This window comes from Lithobates pipiens, unplaced genomic scaffold (assembly GCF_037356315.1).
Source record: "Lithobates pipiens isolate NorthernLeopardFrog02 unplaced genomic scaffold, aLitPip1_a1.2 Scaffold_16, whole genome shotgun sequence".
In the NCBI taxonomy this organism is placed as follows: Eukaryota; Metazoa; Chordata; class Amphibia; order Anura; family Ranidae; genus Lithobates; species Lithobates pipiens.
In genome coordinates this window covers 101,996,103-102,019,701 of record NW_027507748.1, presented here as the reverse complement: position 1 = coordinate 102,019,701, position 23,599 = coordinate 101,996,103, and the positions used below count along the sequence as shown (strand labels likewise).

Genomic DNA, 23,599 nt, shown 5'->3' with positions numbered 1-23,599 from the left:
GTGTGTGTGTGTGTGTGTGTGTGTATTCATCCATCCATCCATCCCTGTGTGTGTGTGTGTGTGTGTGTGTGTATCCATCCATCCATCCATCCCTGTGTGTGTGTGTGTGTGTGTGTGTATCCATCCATCCATCCATCCATCCCTGTGTGTGTGTGTGTGTGTGTGTGTGTGTGTGTGTGTGTATCCATCCATCCATCCATCCATCCCTGTGTGTGTGTGTGTGTGTGTGTGTGTGTGTGTGTGTGTGTGTGTGTGTGTGTGTGTGTGTCCGTGCAGCCTTGTGTGTGTGTCCAGCCTACCTGTGTCCCAAGCCTCCGTCCCGAGCCGCCGTCGTCCCGAGCCTCCTCCGTCCCGTGCCGTGCCTCCTCTGTCCCGTGCCTCCTCCGTCCCGTGCCGTGCCTCCTCCGTCCCGTGCCGTGCCTCCTCCGTCCCGTGCCTCCTCCGTCCCGTGCCGTGCCGATGGATCGCCGCTCTTCTCGGCGGCCATTCTACAATTCAAAATTCCGCCTCCGCCTGTGATAGGCGGAACACTCAATTTCCCAGCAGCCTGTGTTCCGCCTATCACGGACATCCTCTCATACTCGTCCGTAGTATGAGAATGAGCGGATGTCCGTGATAGGCGGAACACTGACTGCTGGGAAATTCAGTGTTCCGCCTATCACAGGCGGAGGCGGAGAAGGAGGCGCGGCTTTTGAATTTTAATGTCCGCCGTCTGTCTGCTCGATACGCTGATCGAGCAGTCAGACAGCGGTGACTCGAGTATAAGCCGAGGGGGCACTTTCAGCCTCAAAAAAGAGGCTGAAAATCTCGGCTTATACTCGAGTATATACGGTATATAATGAAATTCAGTATTTTGAAATCCGTCAGACTGTTTTGATGTTGATTTTTCAAAGCAGCGGTGTTCTGACACATTAACAAACCTGTGAGATCAGCAGGCTTGCCACTGCTTTTAAAATTCAACATCTTAACAGTCAGAAGGATTTTTAAATACTGTATTTCACTATATAAGCTCAGTTTACTGGTAAAAATAAGTATGAATTGCATGACACCGGTGGGTGTAGCAAGATGTCCGCTTGCCACCTTCGGACTGTATCCTTACTGTGGACAAGTGCGGGATGTAGAAAGATGGTCGCCACGGAACGTCACTTCCATTACAAAATCTGACGGGTCGTCTAATCTGACGAAACACTTGCAAAGCAGGAACACAGGTCTTTGCCTTCCACTAGTACAAGTACCTCCCCCACAAGTAGTAAAACACTGCTCAGGCACACATTTAACCTTTTGATTGCCTCTGATGTTATCCCCTTCCCAGCCAGTGTCATTAGTACAGTGACAGTGCATATTTTTAGAACAGATCAATGTATTGGTGTCACTGGTTCCCAAAAAAGTGTTAAAAAAGCGTCAGTCAGGTATCCGATTGTCTGCCGCAATATAAGTTGCTATAAGTCGCTGCTCGCCGTATTTTTTAATAGTAAAAAATAAATAAAAATCCCATAACGATATTAAATAGTTTGCAGAAACTATAACTTTTGCGTAAACAAATCAATATACTCTTATTGGGATTTTTTTGACCAAAAACCTGTAGCAGAATAAATTTTGGCCTAAACTGATGAAGAAATTAGATTTTTTACATTTTTGTATTGCATAGGTTGTATAGCAGAAAGTAAAAAATATTGTTCTTTTTCAAAATTGTTGGTGTTTTTTTGTTTATATCGCACAAAAAATAAAAACCGCAGAGGTGATCAAATATCATCAAAAGAAATCTCTATTTGTGGGAAAAAAAGGACGTACATTTTATTTTGGTACAGCATGGCTGTCAGTTAAAGTAAAGCAGTGCCGTATTGCAAAAAATGGCTTGGTCAGAAAGGGGGGTAAATCTTCCGGAGGGTTATACTACATCTAAAACCAAAATATTTTAGTTTTGGATAGAGTAGGAATGATTAAACTCCTTACAAGTTTTTTTTTTTGCTTTCTGACTCTCATATGGGGGAGAGTTTCCTTCACTTTGGCTCCTTTCACACTTGTGACATTGTCTACCATCCCCTGAGAAGTGATCTGCAGTGGATCGCTTTTTAGAAGATGGGGAAAGCTGAAGACTGGGATGCTATTGCCTACTGGTACTTTTTTTTCTTTTATTGCCAAACAGAAATTTGGCATTGTAGGGTAGTGCTTCAACTACAACCCAAACATTTGTGTTTTAATTGTGGTGTAGCTCTATTCACTCACATGGGAGAGCTTGTCAGGTGGAGTGTTGAAATTGGCACATATGTGACAATGTGTAACTTGTCTGAGTGACACCATGTCTGCTTGGGGGGACTGGGGCTGTAAAAACGCAGATCAACTGTCTGTTTTACCACAATCGGATGCCTGTGTGTGAAATAAGCCTTTCTGTTATAAGACGCAACAGGACAGAAAGGAAGCAAGGAAATCCTCCCTTAAGCCGGCCATAAATGATGGGGGAATCCCTCTCTCCTAGGGGGCCCTACCGGAGAACACAGGGGTTATTGCTAGCAGCTGTAGGCACTGGCAATAATTGCATGTAAATATCCAACATGCTGGTTGTACCCAAGTTAATGGATGGAACGACTTGGGTACAGTCAGCCTGCCCATAGATGGTTCACATCTTGGCTGGTCCCTGCTGAACCAGCCAAGATTTTAACCATCTATGGGCAGGCTGACTGTACCCAAGTTGATCCATTGAACTAGCCATGGCCGACTTTAGAAAAGATGTCATCTGAAAAAGTCTCATTGAACGAGTTCCCTTTTAATCCTGGTGGCAATTTTAAAATTTTGAATACCCCACCGCTTTCAGTGGTTAGCAGGACTACTAAAGAAGTTAAATCTCCCCAGCTGAGACATAGAGATAAAAAACGAACCCCTTCCTATTCTATCTAGAACAACAAATAATAACAATTGGGCTTTAAATACACTATGATAATGCATTTCCACTTAAGTTTTTTGTTTTGTTTCTGTCCAGTTAATTCTTTTTTTTACTTATTCTTCATTTCTCTTCAGCCACACACAATATTAATACATGAAATCAAAATTTTGACAAAAAAAAATCATAAGATTAAGTTAATGGCATTGAAAATTGCATTGAATTACTATTCAGTTGACTTTAAAATATTTTGAACTAGATAAATGAAAGGATCAAAGTGAAAATAAAAATTATTTTCTACACCATTGAATACAGTCAAGAATATTCTGTTTTTCTCAATTGCTTCTTTTCATTCTGAACTGAAAAAAATATCAAAAGAAATTCAAAAGAACTGCACTTATGGAACCTTTTTATGGATTTGGCTGAAATATTGCTTCATAAACCTCAGGTACAAGAACAAATTAAAGAGCAAAAAGAGCAATCTTTTGTTAATTGGGTCACTTGTGGTAAAATGCCTACTATAAAGGCTGACACATCACATGTCTGCTCAAATATCAAGCAGCCAGGTTGGTTAAGGTAGCTGTACAAAGATGGCATCATGGTGTGTATGTGACACCCTGCATACCTAGTGAAGCTATCCCCAATGTGACTAGAAGGCTGAATTTAAATGGAAACTATTGATCACATATACATTATATTGTCAAAAGTATTGGAACGCCTGCCTTGCACATCAACTTTAATGGCATCCCAGTCTTAGTGTGTAGGGTTCAATATTGAGTTGGGCAACCATTTGCAACGTTAAGGCCGCGTACACACGCGGGGACTGTTCGCCCAACTTTGTCCGCTGAACAGTGTTTTGGCGGACAGTCCGCTCGTGTGTGGGCTTTCAGCGGACAGTTTCAGCGAACAGTCCGCTGAACAAGGTTTTTCGGAAATTCCGAAAAACTGTCCGCTGAAACTTTGTTTCAGCAAACTGTTCGTTCGTCGTGTGTGGCCATGTCCGTCCATGCTAATTTTGAGCGGACTGTTTGCTGAAACTGTTTGACGGACGAAGTTGGGCGAACAGTCCCCGCGTGTGTACGCGGCCTTACAGCGTCAACTCTTCTGGAAAGGAAGTCCACAAGGTTTAGGAATGTGTCTATGGGAATGTTTGAACATTCTTCCAGAAGCGCATTTGTGATGTCAGGCACTGATGTTGGACGAGAAGGCCTGTCTCACATTCTCTGCTCTTATTCATCCCAAAGGTTCTATCAGGTTGAGATCAGGACCTTGTTTGTGCACTGGTGTGCAGTCATGTTGGAAGGGGCCATCCCCAAACTGTTCCCACAAAGCTGGGGGCATGAAATTGTCCAAAATGTATGCTGATCTCTTAAGAGTTCCCTTCACTGGAACTAAGGGGCCAAGCCCAACCCTTGAAAGACAACCCCACTCCCTAATTCCCCCTCCCTCCACCAAATGATTTGGACCAGTGCACAAAGCAAGGTCCATAAAGACGTGGATGAGTGAGTTTGGGGTGGAAGAACTTGACTGGCCTGCAAAGAATCCTGACCTCAACTGGATAGAACACCTTTGGGATGAATTTAGAGCAGAGACTGAACCAGGCCTTCTCATCCAGCACCAGTGCCTGACCTCACAAATGTGCTTCTGGAAGAATAGTAAAAGATTCCCAAAGAAACGCACCTAAACCTTGTGGACAGCTTTCCCAGAAGAGTTGGTGGGTGGGCCAACTCAGTATTGAACCCTACGGACTAAGACTGCGATGCCATTAAAGTTTATGTGCGTGTGAAGGCAGGTGTCCCAATACTTTTGACAATATAGTGTATCATGCAGTTATATAACCAATTGAGTATATTAGGGCCGGTCCTAGCCTATCCATTTTAGGGGATGCTCCATAACAAACTGCTAATGTAATTGGACAAAGACAATGAACTAGGTAAACATTAGCCAAACTAAGCACATTAGCATATGTGCACAGACTTTTTCTGTCTCTCCAAAGTCTAGCCCCTCAGTTTTTCATTGTTTCTAAAATCCAGACCCCATTTTTCTTCACCCCCCCCTCATTTCTTTTCTCTACAAAGTCTAGCCATCACCCCCCCCTATTTTTCTTTTTGGTGCTCCAAAGTCCAGCCCCCTCATTTCTTCTCACTCTAAAATCCAGCCCCCTCCCTTCTTATATTTTGTTCTCTCCAAAATGCAGCTTGGAATGACCCCAGTCCTGTCCATTTCCTCCTCTTGCATCTCTCTATGTCACCATGTGATGGACACTGTTGGTTCTTGGCATCCATAGCAGATACTGGCACTGTTGGCAGGACATTTAGCGGTACCCCTCCTCCCTGAACAGACAAAACTGATGAGTGGAGCAGTATTCCACATCTAAAGGGGAGTCTGAACCAGGAACTATAGTGCAGCTGCAGCAGCCAGCTTTGTGCTGGGGCTCTGGAGAAGTATGCAGTGCCAGCTGTTCATGGGAGGACTCATGGGAGACCTGTGTGGCAGTGCAGGAAGGAGGGTCTTGGTTCGCTGAGTACAGTAGCAGCCAGGGGGAGCATGACTGAAATCTGGGGGACATAATGTCCCCTAGATCCGGCCCTGGAGTACAGTATATTATGATCTGATATCTGAAAAAAATTATCTTTGCATTGTTTGGTTCTGATCTGGGCCTGCTTGACCCTTAAAATGTATAAATGGTTTCTTAAAGTTTTCTTTCCTTATATTCTTCGCTAGATGGAACTATGGGCGCCCTGCAGAACTGGGGGCATACATAATACATTGCATTTAGGTAGAAAACCCAACTCTCAACTGTCTACTGAGCCTCAGCCTTCCATACACGCACACAACCCCATCCAACGCTTCATATATACAAACTCTATGGACATCAGCAAAGCAAAAAATAAAAAACAATCCTTGCACCTTCAAAATTTATAGAGTTATGGCTGCAGTACCTAAAGTGCCATGAAGTGGCTCTGCAGCTTACACATGTATTTGCAAATGTGTGCAAACTAAACCTCCGGTTTTACGTGAACTGTTAGACAGGGCAGTTTGTTGCAGGCTGGTTGGTAAGTGAGCTGGGAATTTTTCTTTGTTGGTTGACATGCATTTTCAGAATATCATTTCATCATCTAGCTTACCCCAGAATATCCTCGACTAGTATGTTTAGGGCGCTGGGGTTGCGAATGAGCTTGTCTAGGAAGCTCACAATATCTGAAAACTTGGGTCGGTGATTCCTTTCTTTCTGCCAACAATGGAGCATCAACTGATGCAGAGACACTGGACAGCCCATTGGAGCAGGGAGACGATAGCCTTCCTCGATAGACAGAATGACCTAAACAAAGAATAACATAAAAAACATTATATTACATATGCACATATAAACTTCAGGATCGCATATACAGCATACAACATACATGATGTTTAATATAAGAGTAAGTTAGAATGATAGAGTGGGTTTTTCATTATAAACAGTTATTTGGTAGTGAATAACAGGTCTTTGAGGGAAGCTTCCCTCTGTATATTCCCTTCCACCCATCTCCAAATGGAGAATTGTTCTGGGGAAGAGTAGGGAAGAAGGGGAAACAGAACATGCATAGGCACAAGTCCTAAAGGAAAATGGAAGTGTGTTTTAATTTTAACCACTGAAATGTTTAACTTCTCTGCTCTAAAAAAATATCTGGACTATGATCTTCTTCTTAGAGACTCGAGGTTTGTTTTCTTTCAGACATATCACATTTATATAAAGCAGAACAAAGCTCTCTCAGTCAGCATGAACTTTATGTAATTCCTTTTATGCTAACATTAGTAAATAGATAGGAAATCATATAACATTTACTTGTTTTAAACTTTTTTATTTACATTTCTTCAGTTCCTGCATGTTTTTTCGCCTAGGCTATGCACAACCTCCTGCCTGAATGCCAGAGCTAAGAGCAGATGGATTCCAGGAAGTAAATATTACATGAATCATCTGCCCTTACTCAAGATGGCTGCAGCAAGAGATGCTTGGGGGTGTTTTTCAAAGTGATTTCTCAGCAAAATAAATCATGAAGACATGGATGGAAGCGGGAGTTTGCTTTGAATATTACAAGTAAATTAAATAGCATTTGTGGTGCTCACGTACAGTTAAGTTCTGGCTTGAAATTAATTGTTTGATCATACCCTCCATGTCTATGTGTGAACCACTGTTTATAGATATTGTTGCGGTCTGATATCTCATCACAGTTATCACATGAGGGTTTATGCTATTTAAGGGTTCCCTTAATACAGGGATGCTCAACCTTTAAAAGAGAGAGGGCCACTAACATGATTTGGTAACCGCTCAAGGGCCACAATGAAATTAAATGGTTCAGAATTTAGAATTTTTATTTTTAATAGAATAATGAACACTTTCTTCCTGTAGCTCCTGCAGGTGTTTGGGAGAGGAGGAGAATCTGTCTTTCAGCGGTTGCAGGAGGAAAATGGAGAGGACTGATTCCTGTATATGCCCTCACAGCCCCCCTTGTCTAGGTGTTAAAGAGCGTGTGACAGGGAGGTCTCTGGAACATGTGGTGGGGTCACCATTGCAACCCCTCACACTACACCAATGGTTGGGAGGGTGTGGTAGAAACACGGCTCAACAATGTGGTTTTATCTCTCCCCGGTCCAAGAGTGTAAACGAGCCCTTACTATGCCAAGCCCCTTGTAAGACTGCTCTCACAATGATGTGTTGGGGTTTACAAATGCCTGCGAGTTGGCTGTGCTTTGCCATAGACTCCTATTATATCTTCCGGGTGTGGTGCAGTTTCAGAGAGCACAGCAAGCCCGTAAGATAAAATAGAAGTGTGCTTCCCTGGTTTGGGGTTGAGGGCCACATGTCCACATGTGGCCCTTGGAGCCCTTTGATGTGGCCCTCAACCCCAAACTCAGGCCGCAAGTTGAGCACCCTTGCCCTAGTAGGTAATAATGAGTGCTTTCTGCGGTAAGTCCTAGCTCTATAGACAACAGATGCCCCTCATTCCTCAGGAGACATCCTCCCTTCTGAAGCTAGATTTTCAGTTCAAAATAATGTGTACATGTTGGTAGTTCACTGCAGTGAATATTTATTCATCACCAGCCTAATACCATGGATCCCTTCTTTTGCATTTAAAGGTCTGCTTTCCTGATGGTCCCGATCAAAGCACAGTTCCTTCTGGAGATTCTCCAAATCCTGATATCTGACTCGCCAATTGTTATAGAAATTTCTGGTTGTGAAAATAAAAGTTAACTCTGCTATTGCCGGAACAGATTCATAGGATGCAATCACTGTGTTAAAAATGTCAGTTCTGACAAAATGTATTTATTACATGAGGTGGTGTGAGATGTTATTTAACAACTAACAAATAGAAATATGTTATTAAAAGCTAGCAAATAGAACAATTGAAAAAGTAACACTTTGAGAAGGAGGGGGAATAAAGATAGTTACAGCTTCCAGCAGAAGTTGTGTCTGTGTGTTAGGTGAAGGTTACAGAGCACATTTCAACATTGCAAACAAGATGGTGTCTCTTGTGCTTAAAGGGGAAAATACAGTGAAAGTCCATGTCATTTGACCTTTCTGGAGAGTCCGCCAGCCCCGCTAGGTGCACTGCACCTGGTAATGGATCATGGAACATTAACGCAAATGACATTCTTTAATATAAGTGCTTAATATACACTCAAATAGCAACAAGAGAAAGCTTATCGCAAGCAGAACCATTACATATCCGATTACTACAGCGGCACCTTATAAAATAAGTTAACCAGACTGCCGTTGTATAATGCATCTCACTGGTATATTATTTGTGTTGCACCCAGAGGTGAGACAATTAACTGTTCTACATTCGAAATAAGATCATAGCAATTCACACCAAGTTACCAAAGTATTTGCCTTTCGCAGCCTAATGAGAATAATGCCACAACATCTACGTGTAACAATGGCCCGAGTAGTGAAACCCAATGGCCCCCGAGTTCATTTACCAAGTAATTCTATTATCCCTTTATAATTACTGCTCATGCTGCGCCACACTCTCCGGAGGCGTTTATTGTAGATTTAACTGCAAAAAAGGGCTTTTGATGAATAAATTGAGTAGAAATTGTTACACTTTCTTTCTCCCCCATCAGTCTGAACAATGCGGTGACATTCCCTTTGGATAAGCGCTTACTCTTGGGAGACATGGCGTTTGTGAACAGCCTGCCACACTCTTTGTTCAATTTTCCCAGGCAATTATGTCAGCATTGTTTGAAATCCATTAGCTGTTCTTTTTTTTCCACTCAGAAAATCGGTGACTCCTACAGTGTGCATTAATTTATACATTCACTTACAGATCGAAAAGAAGTCTTTTAGAATTGTTCTTTGCAATAGATGCACTTTGCCTGAACTTTTGTTTTTCACTGATAGAAAAAAAAAAATGATTTCAAACGCTGGCTGCATATAACACCTGCAAGAATTTCGAGCATTATTTTTTTTAGATTCTAAGCGAGAACAACAATGCCTTTTAACCTGAAATAACTTTAAAACTTAAAAAATCTGTAGAACTGGAGTACTAGGTGTCCTGTTATTCAGTAATTGAGTGGACTGCAAGGTGCTGAACATATCTGTTAAATTGGGAGTCTTTTTTAGTGAAAGTTTCACACAATCTTTGTTATTTTCAATATCCAGCATGTAATGTAAGTATAGCTTGCTGTAGCAAAAATATTCTTTTAGGAAAAAAACATATTCTCCAGTAAATATCCATTAAACAAGCTGTAAAACCGCAGTGTGGGTGTATCCACGGGTTTTGTTTGTTTTACCCATGGTTTTAGGCTTTCTATTCTATAAGGTTGAGTGTTTTTGGCAGATTTTCTGAAAGTTCACCAAAAGTCTTGCATTCTGCATCTTTGGTGTGCTTTCAGAAAATGTGGCAAAAATTCACAACCTAATAGAAAAGCTATGACTGTGGCTAAATCCAGACACCTAAAATCTTCCGCGAGTCGAGGGAGTCTCCCGCATTTGGCTGCCGGCTCATAGAGACCCGCGATCTCCCGGCTGGGCCTGTAACTCAGCCACAGACGAAAGACAGAGCAGCCCAAGCGGCCACGCAACCTTACTCCATTCGGCCGCTCGGGCTGCTCTGCACTCGCGGGTATTCGTGGCTAGAGAAAAGATCTAGAGTGACAGCTGCCTTAGTCAGTGTGAGGCTGGAGAGTAATGGGTGGGGATAATCCTTGAGTGACAGCAACCGTAGCCAGTGAGAGGAGCGGAGGCCAGGTGTCTGGTAGGGCAGTATTGCCAGAAGTATGGTGGCTGTGTGAAGTGAAGAACAGCGGCATGGCGGGGTCTGCAGGCCAGACTGAGGATATGATCCGTCTTAATGTTGAGGGGAAGATGTAGGTATAAGGAATAGATGAGAGGAAGGGTTCTCAGTGTAATGGGGGTCATTGTGGGTCTGGTCTGGGTGGTATTATGTGTACAGTGTGTCTGGGAGGTGAACGTTTCTGAAAGATAAACTGTCTATGGTGTCCATAGGAACCAATTATCCTCTGTCTGTGGCTGAGTGACAGGTGAATATGATGATGTCGCCATCTGTGTGAGGTGGAGGACTGTGACAGAGTCCTGCCTCCTAGATAGACGGAACACTGATCCAATGATACACTGAATCAGTGTGACGTGTATAATAGGAGGCAGGAAATTGTTAAAGTTGCCACCTTGATATCCAAATCCGTTTTAGAGCTTTGTGTGTTCAGGCTGCATTTCATGGGCACTGGTAAGCCTGTATTCCATGGGCACTGGTAAGGCTATATTTCATGGGTACTGGTATAGCTGCATTTAATTGGCACTGATCAGGCTGCATTTAATTGGCGCTGGTATATCTGCATTTAATTGGCACTGATCAGGCTGCGTTTAATTGGGGGGGTTGTGCTGGCTCAAATCGTCACCTCCCTGAAATGAGTTTGCCACCTCCCTGAGATTAATTAGGTACTCTTTTTATTTAACTGAGCACATATATATTTTCAGCGAGGATATTTTTATTTACCATTCTATTGTGATACTTATCTAAAAGTCCTTTTGTGACTTTCCTTCCTATCCCTATTACTATGTTTGATGCATTTCAAAGCCTTGGAATCCTACTTTTTTTTTTTCAATTAAAGATTTTTATTGAATTTTCAAAAGTAAAACAAGAATATTCCAGTTACATATTGAAACAGTGGTCACAGAAATACCTATATAAGATTCCAAAATAAAGAAGAAGTGCTTTAAAGTACTATACTCAAACTAGAAACTCTTAAATTGTTTAAACATTTATATAATCCCTGTTTACCCCAAAGGGAACTCAATGTAAACAAGAGATTATAGCTTAATGTAATAGAAAGAAGAGGAAGGAAAAGGAAGATGGTTGGAAGTTACCTTACTAATCAGAGTACCTTGGAGAGGATAATGGATCTGAAACAAATTTAATAGTTCTTAGTATTCTTCATAAATTTTGTAGCCCTAGCATGTGAGATCCATTCATTCCAGAATTTAAGAAATGTAGCTCTTTTTGTACGCTAACATTAATTCATAGTGAGCCTGAGAGTTTAGTCTCAAAATAACATCTGATAGGTTAGGGGCTGAGGTAGATTTCCATAGTTTAGTTATGGTGAGTCTTGCGGTTATTAGGACATTAGCAACAATAGTCCTTTACTGTAGTGGGTATAGGTCTAGGTTTAGACCTAATAAAGCCATTTCTGGTGTGAGTGTCTTTAAGTTTCTTGTGAGGGATGTGATAAAGGAGGAAATTGTCTTCCAGAAACTAGATAGAGCCTTACATCCCCATAGTGTATGTATTAAATTGCCAGTATGGGTATTACATCTCCAGCACGTGGAGGATGAAGAGGGAAATATTTTGGAAAGTCTGTATGGGGTCAAACACCAGCGGTTTAATATTTTTTGGGAGTTTTCCCAATGTTCAATACATGATGTTGCTGTACTGTTACTTTATATGGCTTTCTGCCATGTTTCCCATGAAAAGGTTTTCATGAAAAGGTTTTCCCATGAAAAGCTTTCATATTTGTAGTTTTGGTTTGGGGTGGAAAAGGAGTTTATAGAAATGGGATATGTTCTCTCTTCTTTCTGCTTTTATAAGAAGTTAAGAATTTCCATATTTCGCAAGGGAATTCCAAATTCCTTTTGGGGTTAAAGTTCTTACTAAACGTTTTAGTGTTAATTATTTGTTGTCTTATTTGAGATTCTGGTTTTATGTTCATCAGGTAAGTGATGGTAAAAGTTGATTCCCTGTTTAGACCAGGATGTTACGCTTTGCAATATTCAATAACTCTTAGCCCTTGTACACACGGTCGAACATTTCGACAACCAAATCTGTCGGATTTTGTCCGTCGGATCTTGAACGAAACTGTTGCATACACACGGTCGGAAAAAGTTGTCGAAAAATCAGATCTTTCAGAACGTGATGACGTAATTTCGTTACGATGGGACTACATTCAGGCTAGTAGCCAATAGCTTTGATGTAGGAATTTGATCTGAGCATGCGTGGCACTTTGTCCGATCGAAATTCTCTACACATGATCGGAGTATGTCCTATCAGACCAGTTGGTCGGAAAATATTTCCAACATGTTGGAAAATTTGGTCCGACGGATATTCCGACGGAAACAGTCCGATGCATACCACACACAGTCGGATTATCCGACAACACGGTCCGATAGGACACATTCCGACGGATTCTCCGACCGTGTGTACAAGGGCTTAATGGTATTGGAATGTGGGCTGGGGCACTTATTGGTTGTAATTTGGTTAAAGCAAACTTCCAGGCTAAGGTAGATTAAATTTTTAGGAAATTGGGTATATTTACTTTTGGTAATAGGTAGTGAGCTATTACTAATGAAAATAAATAATTTTCTCTAGTTATTTCACGTTCAATGTTCAGCCACAATTTATCATTCGAGTGTATAAACCAGTATTTAATTTGGTCCAGAAGTGAAGCGTAATAAGATAGAGGAACATCAGGGGAGGTTCGTGCCTCCTTTGGTTTTGGCTATAGTCATAATTGATAAAGCAATCCTTGTTTTTTTCCCTTCAAGATCAAGTTGTTTAATTTTTAGTTAATTTGTGTAAAAAGTTTTGTTGATAATGGGACCAAGAGGGATCAAAAGTAATATAGGATCTTTGGCAGTGTTTGCATTTTAAATGCTGCTATCTTTTTGATCCAAGATAGCTGAGTTTTTTTTTTTTATCCATTGAATATCTTGGTTGATTTTGGCTAAGAAGATGGGGTAGGAAAGTTGGATTTCCAGGTATGTAATAGAGGGATTATCCCAGTTGTATCTAGAATTTTGTTGCAAGTTGTCAACTTGATCTGGTGGAATATTCATAGGTAAGACAACACATTTGTTAGGATTAATTTTATAATAGGAAACTGGCATCCAGGATATTCCTTACTTCGTTTAGTGAGGTGCCAGGTATGGATAATGTTAAGATGATGTCATCTGCAAATATGCGTAATTTATGGTCCACCTGTCCTATTTTAATATCTGTGATATTGGGGTTAGATTTAATGGATATCGCAAGGGGGTCAATTGCTAACAAAAATATTAGGGGCGATAAAGGACACCCTTGTCTGGTACCATTAGATAAATTAGCTTTTACTTTTTTTTGTAATGCCTACCAAAGCTGTGTCTGCCATCAGAGGCTGCAATTGTGATTTTCAGACCCAGACACATACTAGGGCCAATTTAGACAGAAGCCAGTTAACCTGCAAGCATGTCTTTGGAGTGTGGGAGGACACCTGAGTATCTGAAGGGAAATCATGTAAGCACATGGAAAATGTGCAAACTCCATGCATATGGTGTCCTGGCCAGGATTCAAACTAAGTTTGCTGTACAATATTTTGATTTATTTATTAGATATGCAGATCTGTAAATTTTCTATCTAGTGGCTACCTGCAGTCCCTTGGCCTTCTTGACTTACAATTGCAAAGATAAAATCTTAAAGAGAATCGATCACTTTCAGCTAATACATGAATCAGAAAATTTTATCTTAAGTTAATAGAACTCAGAATGTTTGCTTGTAGGCAGATAGATTTCCCCTTTAAAGGTTGTTCCTCCCCACAGTTGGAGTGGTCATGTGTGGTGCTTTATATAGTGGGAAAAGCTTGGGTCAAAGGGAGACTGTCTGATGCTATGGGAAGGAGAAGACAACTGAGGGGTCTTGGTGTGCTCTCCCATTTGAGGGAGGGGCTATGGATAGCTTTACCCATAGTTTTCGGGGAAACTTCATTTATGGACTGTTATTTGAGTGTGAGTACCACCTTGTTATACCTCACCATCATTTTGAAAAGTTGCTAATAACTTTTTGGACTGTTGGCTTATGCTGACAATTAAGGAAATTACTTTTGCAACAAGAAGCCTCTGTGTGGTGTTCAAATGGAAGCAAATAGAGCAAAGAGTTAGGTACAGCCAGTGCCTGGGGGTTGAAGAGTTGTGTGCTTTACTGGTAAAAGCCTGATCAGCTCTGGAGTGAGTGGTGATGGAGGAAAAGGAGTCCCTACCTATCGATGAGAGAGAACCCCCTCATGTTTCATGCATCAGTGGCCTGGGCCCCTGTGTCTTATGGGTTACAGGTGGTCATTTTGGGCTTCTGGAGCTTCTATCTGGACCATATGCAAAAACATAGGTCAAGTTAGTACTCCAGGCATGAAGAGGTTAATGTGTACAGTGACAAAGAGGATGTGTAGGCAAGGTCTAGGATCGACATCTGTGCACATGATCAGTATGTGTGTTTGGGCTTATGACCAGCGCGATGTCCCGCAATCCTGTATATAAAGGTAGAGTCCCAGCTGCTCAAGTCAGCCACGTGAACAAAAGTTCAGTCTCCCTTACATACAGTATCTCACAAAAGCGAGTACACCCCTCACATTTTTGTAAATTTTTTATTATATCTTTCCATGTGACAACACTGAACAAATGAAAATTGGCTACAATGTAAAATAGTGAGTGTACAGCTTGTATAACAGTGTAAATTTGCTGTCCCCTCAAAATAACTCAACACACAGACATTAATGTCTAAACTGCTGGCAACAAAAGTGAGTACACCCCTAAGTGAAAATGTCCAAATTGGGCCTAATTAGCCATTTTCTCTCCCTGGTGTCATGTGACTTATTAATGTTACAACGTCTAAGGTGTGAATGTAGAGCAGGTATGTTAAATTTGGTGTTATCGCTTTCACTCTCTCATACTGGTCACTGGAAGTTCAATATGGCACCTCATCGCAAAGAACTCTCTGAGGATCTGAAAAAAAAGAATTGTTGTTCTACATAAAGATGGCCTAGACTATAAGAAGATTGCCAAGACCCTGACACTGAGCTGCAGCACAGTGGTCAAGACCCTACGGTGGTTTAGGACAGGTTCCACTCAGAACAGCCCTCGCCATGATCGCTCCAAAGAAGTTAAGTGCACGTTGAGTGCACCTGCTCAGCGTGAATGATTGGTTCCATCATTCAAAAAGCTCCATGTGATATAATGTTTGGTTCCATCATTCAAAAAGTTCCATGTGATATAATGTTTGGTTCCATTATTCAAAACGCTCCATGTGATATAGCGTGTGCATCTAAAATTGGCCAAGACTGTAAAAGTGACCCATAAGGTAGTGGTAATCAACTTGATATTCACCTGGGTATTGCCTTGGGCCATTGTGAAAGATTTATGACCATCCTTTGGGATAATACATATAGGGTTTAAAGATGCAATTACCATGCATTTACTATGCATGTAAAGAGAAACTTAACTTGTTTTGTCAGCAGCTATAGATACTGTAGCTGCTGGCTTTTAAGAAATAGACACTTACCAGCCCATGGGGTCTAGCACTGTCTTCCTCTGAGCCTATTATTTACCAGGCTTTGTCTCCCCAGTGCCACCATCTTGGATATGGGAGCCAGCTGTGACTTCCTGAAGTTTCAGAGTCCATTCCCCACTGTGCATGTGTGAGGCATGGCAGTGCTGTTGGACTAGTTCCTGATGCCTCCTGGGACACGTCCCAGGAGGCTACTGGTGGAAGGGACGGGTCAAGCTGGCAAAGCTGACAGGTGAGTATTGCCGAAGAGAGAGTAGATATGTGCCTGCTCCCCTCTAAAAAAAATTGTTAGAGGAAGGAAGGAGGAAAGGGAAGAGCGATGTCTTCATCATGAAATCACCTTGCTTTGTTTGTCGTGATAAAAGCAAAGCACAAACTGATTTCAAAAGTCTATATACATTAGTTCTTCCACACCACATTCACATCATTACATCTGCTCAAACCCATTGAGTTTCCAGTGACAAACTTACTCAAGCAAATAGAGCTAAAACTTACTCTGGTATTTTCCAACCTTTTTAGAATGTTTTTGAAAAGTTTGAGAAAGACAACAAACTGCTAATTGTAACAAATCATTAGTGCAACTGTGCAATGTGAAAACTACATATGCAGTCAGATTAAAAGAAAAACGAATACACAGAGACTACTTACGTCCTGATTGGACATCTCCCAGTACGGCCGCTCTCCATAGGACATTACTTCCCACATAACGATACCATAGCTCCAGGCATCGCTAGCAGAAGAAAATTTTCGATAGGCTATTGCTTCTGGTGCTGTCCATCTGATAGGGATTTTTCCACCCTAAAAGCAGAAATTTATAATTTATAGATATACATATAAACCTGAATTCAACTACAGATTAACACCAAGCATAGATAAAAAAACACTATTAATCTACTTCTGTATTCAAAATCATGACACTATCTTAATGTGCCTTTTGTTTCATACAATCCCTGTGAACCAGGACATTTAATAAGAGAGGGAATGTCAGCACAGAAAATGAAATACATCGCACAGTGATGTCATTCTAACAAAACAAACAAGCTTGTAAGCATGTGCTTACGGGGTACCCTTAAATTTATTTCTGTTGTTGTATTAATTGCACTGTGTAGTTAGTTCAGGCTGCCCAGGATGGTACTGTGTCTCAGATCTTTCCCGGGATTTCTTGGGTCCTGCCCCCTTTTGTAAGTCACAAAAATACAAGGTGAGAGTTCAGAGTCTGGGCTCTCTTCCACATGGGTTTACAGAGAAAAGACTGCTGCACCATGTAGTTCTGCTGGAGCACATGTTCCCCTTCTGGGACACCCTGCTGGGATTCTCTCTGGAACCAGAATTCTGCCAGTAATGGACTCAAGCTAAATTGACTTTCCTTTAGGCAAGGTATGAACTGGTGCAGCCTGCCCCTATAGACCTAGCTGCAGGTACAGGCGAGTGAAGGAGTTAATTTGTGTATGCTTGGAGATCTGCAATAAGAGCACAGCGGGATCTCTGATATGCAACTGGGAGTGAGGTGGCAGAGTAGCTGGGCTGGTGGAGCAGGACACAGGCTCTATGGTGTCCCATGCAAAATTCTGCACTCAGAAGATAAGGTGTACAGTGTCACGGGAGAAAAGTGTATTTCAGCAAGGATCCTCAAGCTTATTGTGTACCTGCGCAAGGTGAATGGCTCACTTTTAAGTACAGGGTGCTGCCTTAAAGTGAATGTAAACTCCCATTTTTTTTTTTTTTTCATTTAGGCTTGTAACTTGTACAGTATAGGATTTCATATAATCTGTGCCCAGTCTTGCCACGAAGAGTTAATCCAGCTCTGGGCAATCCTCTTTTCTTTTTTCAGTGAGATAAAAACGGACAGACAGAGACATACCAGTCAGTTCTCCCCCCCCCCCCCCCGTGAATGACAGGTTATTTACATATCTCATGCACAAGCCTGAGAGAGGCATTATGTGTAATTCTTATACCCTCCTCCTTTCTTTTCCAGCTCTCCCAGGATTGGCTGCTCCACACCTCAGCATCATTGGCATGCTGAAGTCATGTGGTGACTTTTTTGGGTTTTGATTGGATGTTATTGATCATAGCAGAAGTTCATTATAAGAAATACACAGGAGAAAATTCATGTTGACAAGGGAAGTGTAGAAGTGGGCGGGGAGTCTACTGACATCACGACTCCACCCACTGAGCTTTGGACAACAGACCCACCCACAGAATCTTTGGTTTTTTGGGTCTCATAACAGACAGAGGGGAGACATTTGACAGGTAAGGATACATGCAGGAGGCATGTATATCCTTATAGATAACCACTATGGAAATAGTTTAGAAAGGATGAGAGTGAGTTTACATCCACTTTAAAGTTGATCTTCACATGACCACAGCCAGCCTAGTCCCAGGCACTAGTGGGCATGTTCACGGAGATATCCCCTATCTACAGGGTGAGTAGGCTCGGCCCACAATCTTGCAGGAGGTAAAGAACAGATATGATTTCATCAGTGTGGCACAGCTTAATTGTTGTTTTCTGTGTTTTTTTAAATATTATGTGAACATAATCAGTCTGTGTAATCACGTAACAATCTTGTAATTTCTCTAAATAAATTGGCCTGGTTGCAAACTGGAATGTGCAGGAAAAGTGGAATATGGATTACAATTAGGACTACATTGCTACTCAGAAGAGATTGTAAGGCTCATTCCTTCTTTGCTTGTGAAAATATTCCAACTACTGTACATCACACCTTTTAAGTGAAATTCTACATAGTTCAAAAGTAGTACAATCCAAAATGGGAAATTCCATGTTATAGCATTGCTTAAAAAAATAAATAAAAAATTAGCACACTGTAATGCAAACACTACTAAACAAATTAAGATGTAAGGAGACGTAACATCATTTATTGAATTGGTATTGTTATCTCCCATTGAAAAATTATCCACGCAACAAATTATCCACACAACAACATCCTTGCAACAAAGATGTAGACAATGCTGGACTTCCTTATCAGAAAGTCCAGCATGCTTTGCAAACATTTGCCATGAGTGCATAATGTAATCAATGTTATAATAAATAATATAATACACTACTTTGTAAAACTGGTAAACAAAACAATACACTTAACTTTTTCAATAAACCTACCAAGTGCAACATCTGGCACAATATAACTTGAGCCTCATACACACTATCAGATTTTCTGCTGATTTTTTCCTTCAGATTGACCAAAAGCATATAGGGCAAGGGCCTGCCTGATTGCATACAAATTTAAACGCCTAAGGTTTGACCTCATATTATATGGTTTTGTTAAATCTGAAGGAAAAAATCAGCAGAAAATTTGATGGTGCATATGGGGTTTTAGAAGTAAAAATGTTCATGGTGGCCTGTTATAAAAGAAACAAAAAAATAGCCATGGTTGTCCTGACCACAGACCTGGTTCCTTTGTTTGCTGCCCCAGTTGCTAGACCAGTGTTTCTCAATTCCAGTCCTCAAGGCCCCCCAACAGGTCATGTTTTCAGACTTACCATTATATTGCACAGGTGATTTAAACAGTTTCACTGCCTTAGTAATTACCACAGCTGTTGCATCTGAGGGAAATCCTGAAAATATGACCTGTTGGGGCGCCTTGAGGACTGGAGTTGAGAAACACTGTGCTAAACAACTGCCAAAATTACTCTGCTAATGCTAAGCATAGATCAATTCACTTCAGATTCTTAATGCTGCTTTCTACAACCAAGAAACAAATGTCCAAAATATGCTGTGCTAGCTTGCCATTTAGAAATATTCCTAAATGATCTTAGTACTGAAGAGGATTCATCAAACCTGTCATTTTCCTTCTCAAGAAGCCTTTACTGATAACAAGCATTTTTTTTCCTAGCAGGTCGATGGCGCATTTCTGCCCTGCTTATAAAACTATAATCAACCAAGAAAAAAATGCTAATGTGATTCCTTAGCAATATGCCATATTAACCGGGCTACTGAAACGTTCATGAACGGGGCTGTTTAGTGCTTTCTGGCTCATGACAAAGCTGAATGAGCTATGAGTGTCATTAAATTACAAATTTTAAAGGGCGGTAAAGGATTTGTAGTAATGAGGATACAAGTGTCATAAAGGCTAAGCGGTGTGTTGCTTATAGGAGGCAGCTGCGATACAAGCCTCCCAGCTGCCATGTCACACATCAGGTATAGCACAATGGGCTAACACTTAAAGAGAGATAAGTTGCAAATGAAACATTATTTTAAGGCTGCTTAATTTCCATTCAGTATATAAAAAAGGAAATCTCTTTTTATGCATTCAGCTCTTGTTTCATTATCCTTTTGTTATAATCATTTCAGTAGAAGAATGTTGTGGGAGATGCCTGACAAGAACAAGTACATTGTGCTCCTTAAAATATTAATTTCCTGCAATTTCTGTTTAAATTGTAGTACTCTTTCAGATTTCTCTGGACCAGAATAGGTAGAATGTAATGTGGAAAAACGTTGATAAATAAATATAGATGTCCGATGCACAGCCCAACTGTCAGCCAACAGACGTTGTTTAGGGTCCTTTTCTAATGATACCTGCCTTTGTATGAGTCACCCCTGACTTGCAAGACAGACAAATATCTACTCAGTATGCAGTTCTTGTGCAGATGCTTCTTTGGTCCACTGCACAATGTTTCTGTATCAGTCATATTTATGTCAACGTGACCGGCAGGATTTGCTTCAAGTTGAGGCTCCTTCAGATGGGGACAATGTCAGACAGGGCAGTCTACCCTCGTGTGGCCAGCTTTGTCCACTGAACATCTAAGTGCTACGTCCTTTACTAATCTATCATACATAAGCAGTCACTGCAGATAGGGCTCCTCCAATATGTACCATCAAGCGTACATGCTTTTGTGATGGATCCTCAGATGGATGGATGGATGATGTCCTCTCTTATAAGTAGATCTCTTTTCATAAACAGGGGAGACCAATGATCACAGATCAATGCTGTGGTTGTGAAGATGTAGTTCAGTATTTACCTGACTTCAGTATTTTCATATTATAAGGATCACAGTGATTTTTGAATGCTTATAGATTGCTTTTACTGTGCTTTGCTAGCAAGTTAAATTATGCATTAAAATAAAATGTGTTTACTTCAAATCCCGGTGGGATTTAAGTTCAACTCTGGAATATTTAAAAAAATCCTCCTTGGAGAGGGGCTGAGCTTGTAAAGAGGGGGTTAAGTGCTTGTTTAATCTAGGGGAGGGTAAAAACACTTTAACTTACCTGAGCACCTGCTCCCCAGAAGTGTTGGAAGTACAACAGCATGTTGCTTATATACTATAACTATATATAGTGTATGCATTATACCCATCTATGCAGCAGGTGGTGCTGTATTATTATAGTGTAATGTGCATGTAAGTCTCCATTGTATTATAACTCTATTGTATATGAGAGGAAGTGCTTTATTCTCAGTATGTTCAGTTCCTGTTACCATGATGTAAAGACATGCTTTGCAATCCTCCATTCCAGTAAAGTTATTTTCTGCATTCAACAAGCTTCCTGCACATAAATACACAGCCAACAGGTTATGGGCTCAGGCACTGGAGAGAATACTACAAGTCAGTGAGTACTGTATACAAGCTGCTGAAAGATGGTAATTGGTTCACATGTGAAGTTTTCAATTGCAAAGCTGAACAATGCTAATTACCAGCTGTGGAAGGTCAAGCTACAAATGCTTCTCAGCAAGGATGACTTGTGGCAAGTGCTGAATACAGACAGACCCACAAACGCAAAGATGGAGGAATGGGACAGAAAGAACAGGCAAGCAACTATAAGCTTGCTAGTGGAAGATGACCAGCTTTTCCACATAAGAACAGAGAAAATGGGCAAAGGTATGTGGAATTCTTTACAAAAACTGCATGAGCATTCACGCCTAAACAGCAAGCTGTTTTTGTTAAGAAAGCTGTATAAGGTGAGGCTAGAAGAAGGCCAGCTAATGTGAAAGCTATGCTAGAAATTACAGAGCAGCTGCGCACTATTTTAGGGCTGGGCTCAGCCCTTTCTTCTCAGAGCTCTGTCAGCTGTCGGTTAATTGCCAAAGTCTCTTCCTTCCACAGTGACTCACCTGGTCTTCATTTCCTGCTCGTCAGATAGAGTTGCTGGTTATATAAACTCCTTGGATCAGATCTTCAGTGCCTTTGCCTTGGTTAACATATCCAGACTCTCTCTGCTGTGTTTTTCTGTGAAAGACTTTTGCTTGGCTGACTTCCCTTCTGGTCCTGATCCTGTTTGCTGCACCCGACTTGACTGATTTCTGGACTCCTGTTTCTCTGGCTTTTTCTGACCACCCGTCCTGGCTACTGAACTCTGGCTATGTTTTGACTACGTTTGCTCTGTTTATACAATTTTACTGTTTTATTAAATAATGTACTGCACTTCTGTCTCAGTCTGATTCATGGTTCCTGACAATACTACGCCGATGTCATTGCCGCATGTGCTCTGAAGGAACAGTCGCCCATGCGGCTTCTTCAGGAGCGTGTCCCGTGACCGGTGGCTCCCGCGTGGCACAAGCGTCACAAGGCTTTGGTCAGTTACAGAGCTGGAGTCCATGGACCCGGAAGGAAGATGGGCTTTGTTTTCAGGTAAGTGTCACATAATGTGCTAGTATGTGATGCATACTAGAACATTATGCCTTAAGTTTACTTCCTCTTTAAGATGTACAAAGGCACAAAGCACAACAAAGAAATCAGAGCCTGTTTTCTCTGTAAAAGGCAGGCCACTTAAAAAAAGGCCTGTTCTATCTGGAAAGCTACAAAAGAAAAAGAGCCAAAACAGCCACAAAGGAAACTACAGACGCATCATGGAGTGGCACCTTTAAAGTGACACAGAGTGGCATAGACTCAGGTGTAACAAGCCACATGACTAACAATGAGACCTTCTTTACAAACATTGATTACAGGGAAAAAGACAAAATTTTCCTAGCAAACTGGAAAAGCATCACTGCAGAAGGTAAAGGCCAGGTCTTCCTGAACTGCATTACACCAAAAGGAGGCAAGCATAGTATCCTAGTAAAGAAAGTGCTGTATGTTCTACAACTAGAAGGCAGCCTTCTATCAGTGAAACATTTTGCAAACAATGGTCTCAAAGTTAGTTTCCAGGGTGATGAATGCACAGTTCACAAAATTAAGCTATTCTTCACAAAAGGAAAACTGGATGATCACCTATACAGGCTCATCACCACAGACTAGCAAGCCAATATAATCTCTAATGACCTACACAGCAAATGAATTCACTTATGACACAGGCGGCTGGGGCACAGAAGTCCAGAAGCTATACAGGACATTATAAAAGAGGCTTATCAGAAGTGTAGCGGAGTGTAAGGAGCAGAGCTGAGGCTTCAGTTTGGTTTGCATTAAAGTGGTGTTGCCTCCTAAGCTTGTTTTCCTCATCTTTCTAGGCCATAATTTGACTGCTGGAGGGCTTCAACAGGTAGACACCTCAGCTTTCTTTCTTTTAACTTTCTAGTCTGTTTTTGTTGAGTAACCTCTTTTGTTAGAATGCCGAAAGCCACCAGAATCATTAAAAGAGTCAAATGATATCTCTAACAAGAGATCTTGTACAAACACGGAAGTCCACATGGTGCAAACGATGCAGAAGAACTGTGGAAGCTAGCCTATCCCTGGAGAAATGATAGTGTTTGGCTTGTAAAATCTATCACAAGCAATTTATCTTCACCTTAGTAGGCTTGGCCTACTGGAGTATCGGACAAGGTTGAGGAGGTACTTACAAACACACTAAATGGTCAGACTGGCAAAGTGTCTTCTGCAGGCACCTTAAAGTGGATGTAAACCCTTTCCTGTAAACCCTCTCCTATACCCAGTGAACAGCCTCAGATGATACACAGGGATGAAACAAATTCCCCTACATACGTTTTACATGCATATCTGCTATCTTCAGCTTTCTATATTCTTTAGAATT

At 41.3% G+C, this 23,599-nt stretch overlaps 1 protein-coding gene across 2 annotated transcripts in view; it reads right to left on the bottom strand.

Annotated features, from left to right (window-relative positions):
• EPHA6 (EPH receptor A6) overlaps positions 1-23,599 on the bottom strand; it is a 1,195,522-nt gene that overhangs the window by 13,155 nt on the left and 1,158,768 nt on the right. For both annotated transcript variants that reach the window (XM_077480173.1, XM_077480174.1), the window contains exons 14-15: positions 16,333-16,482; positions 6,007-6,200 (exon numbers count right to left, since the gene is read on the bottom strand). In XM_077480173.1, coding sequence (XP_077336299.1) covers positions 6,007-6,200; positions 16,333-16,482 — 344 coding nt within the window. The remainder of the gene's footprint in view (positions 1-6,006; positions 6,201-16,332; positions 16,483-23,599) is intronic.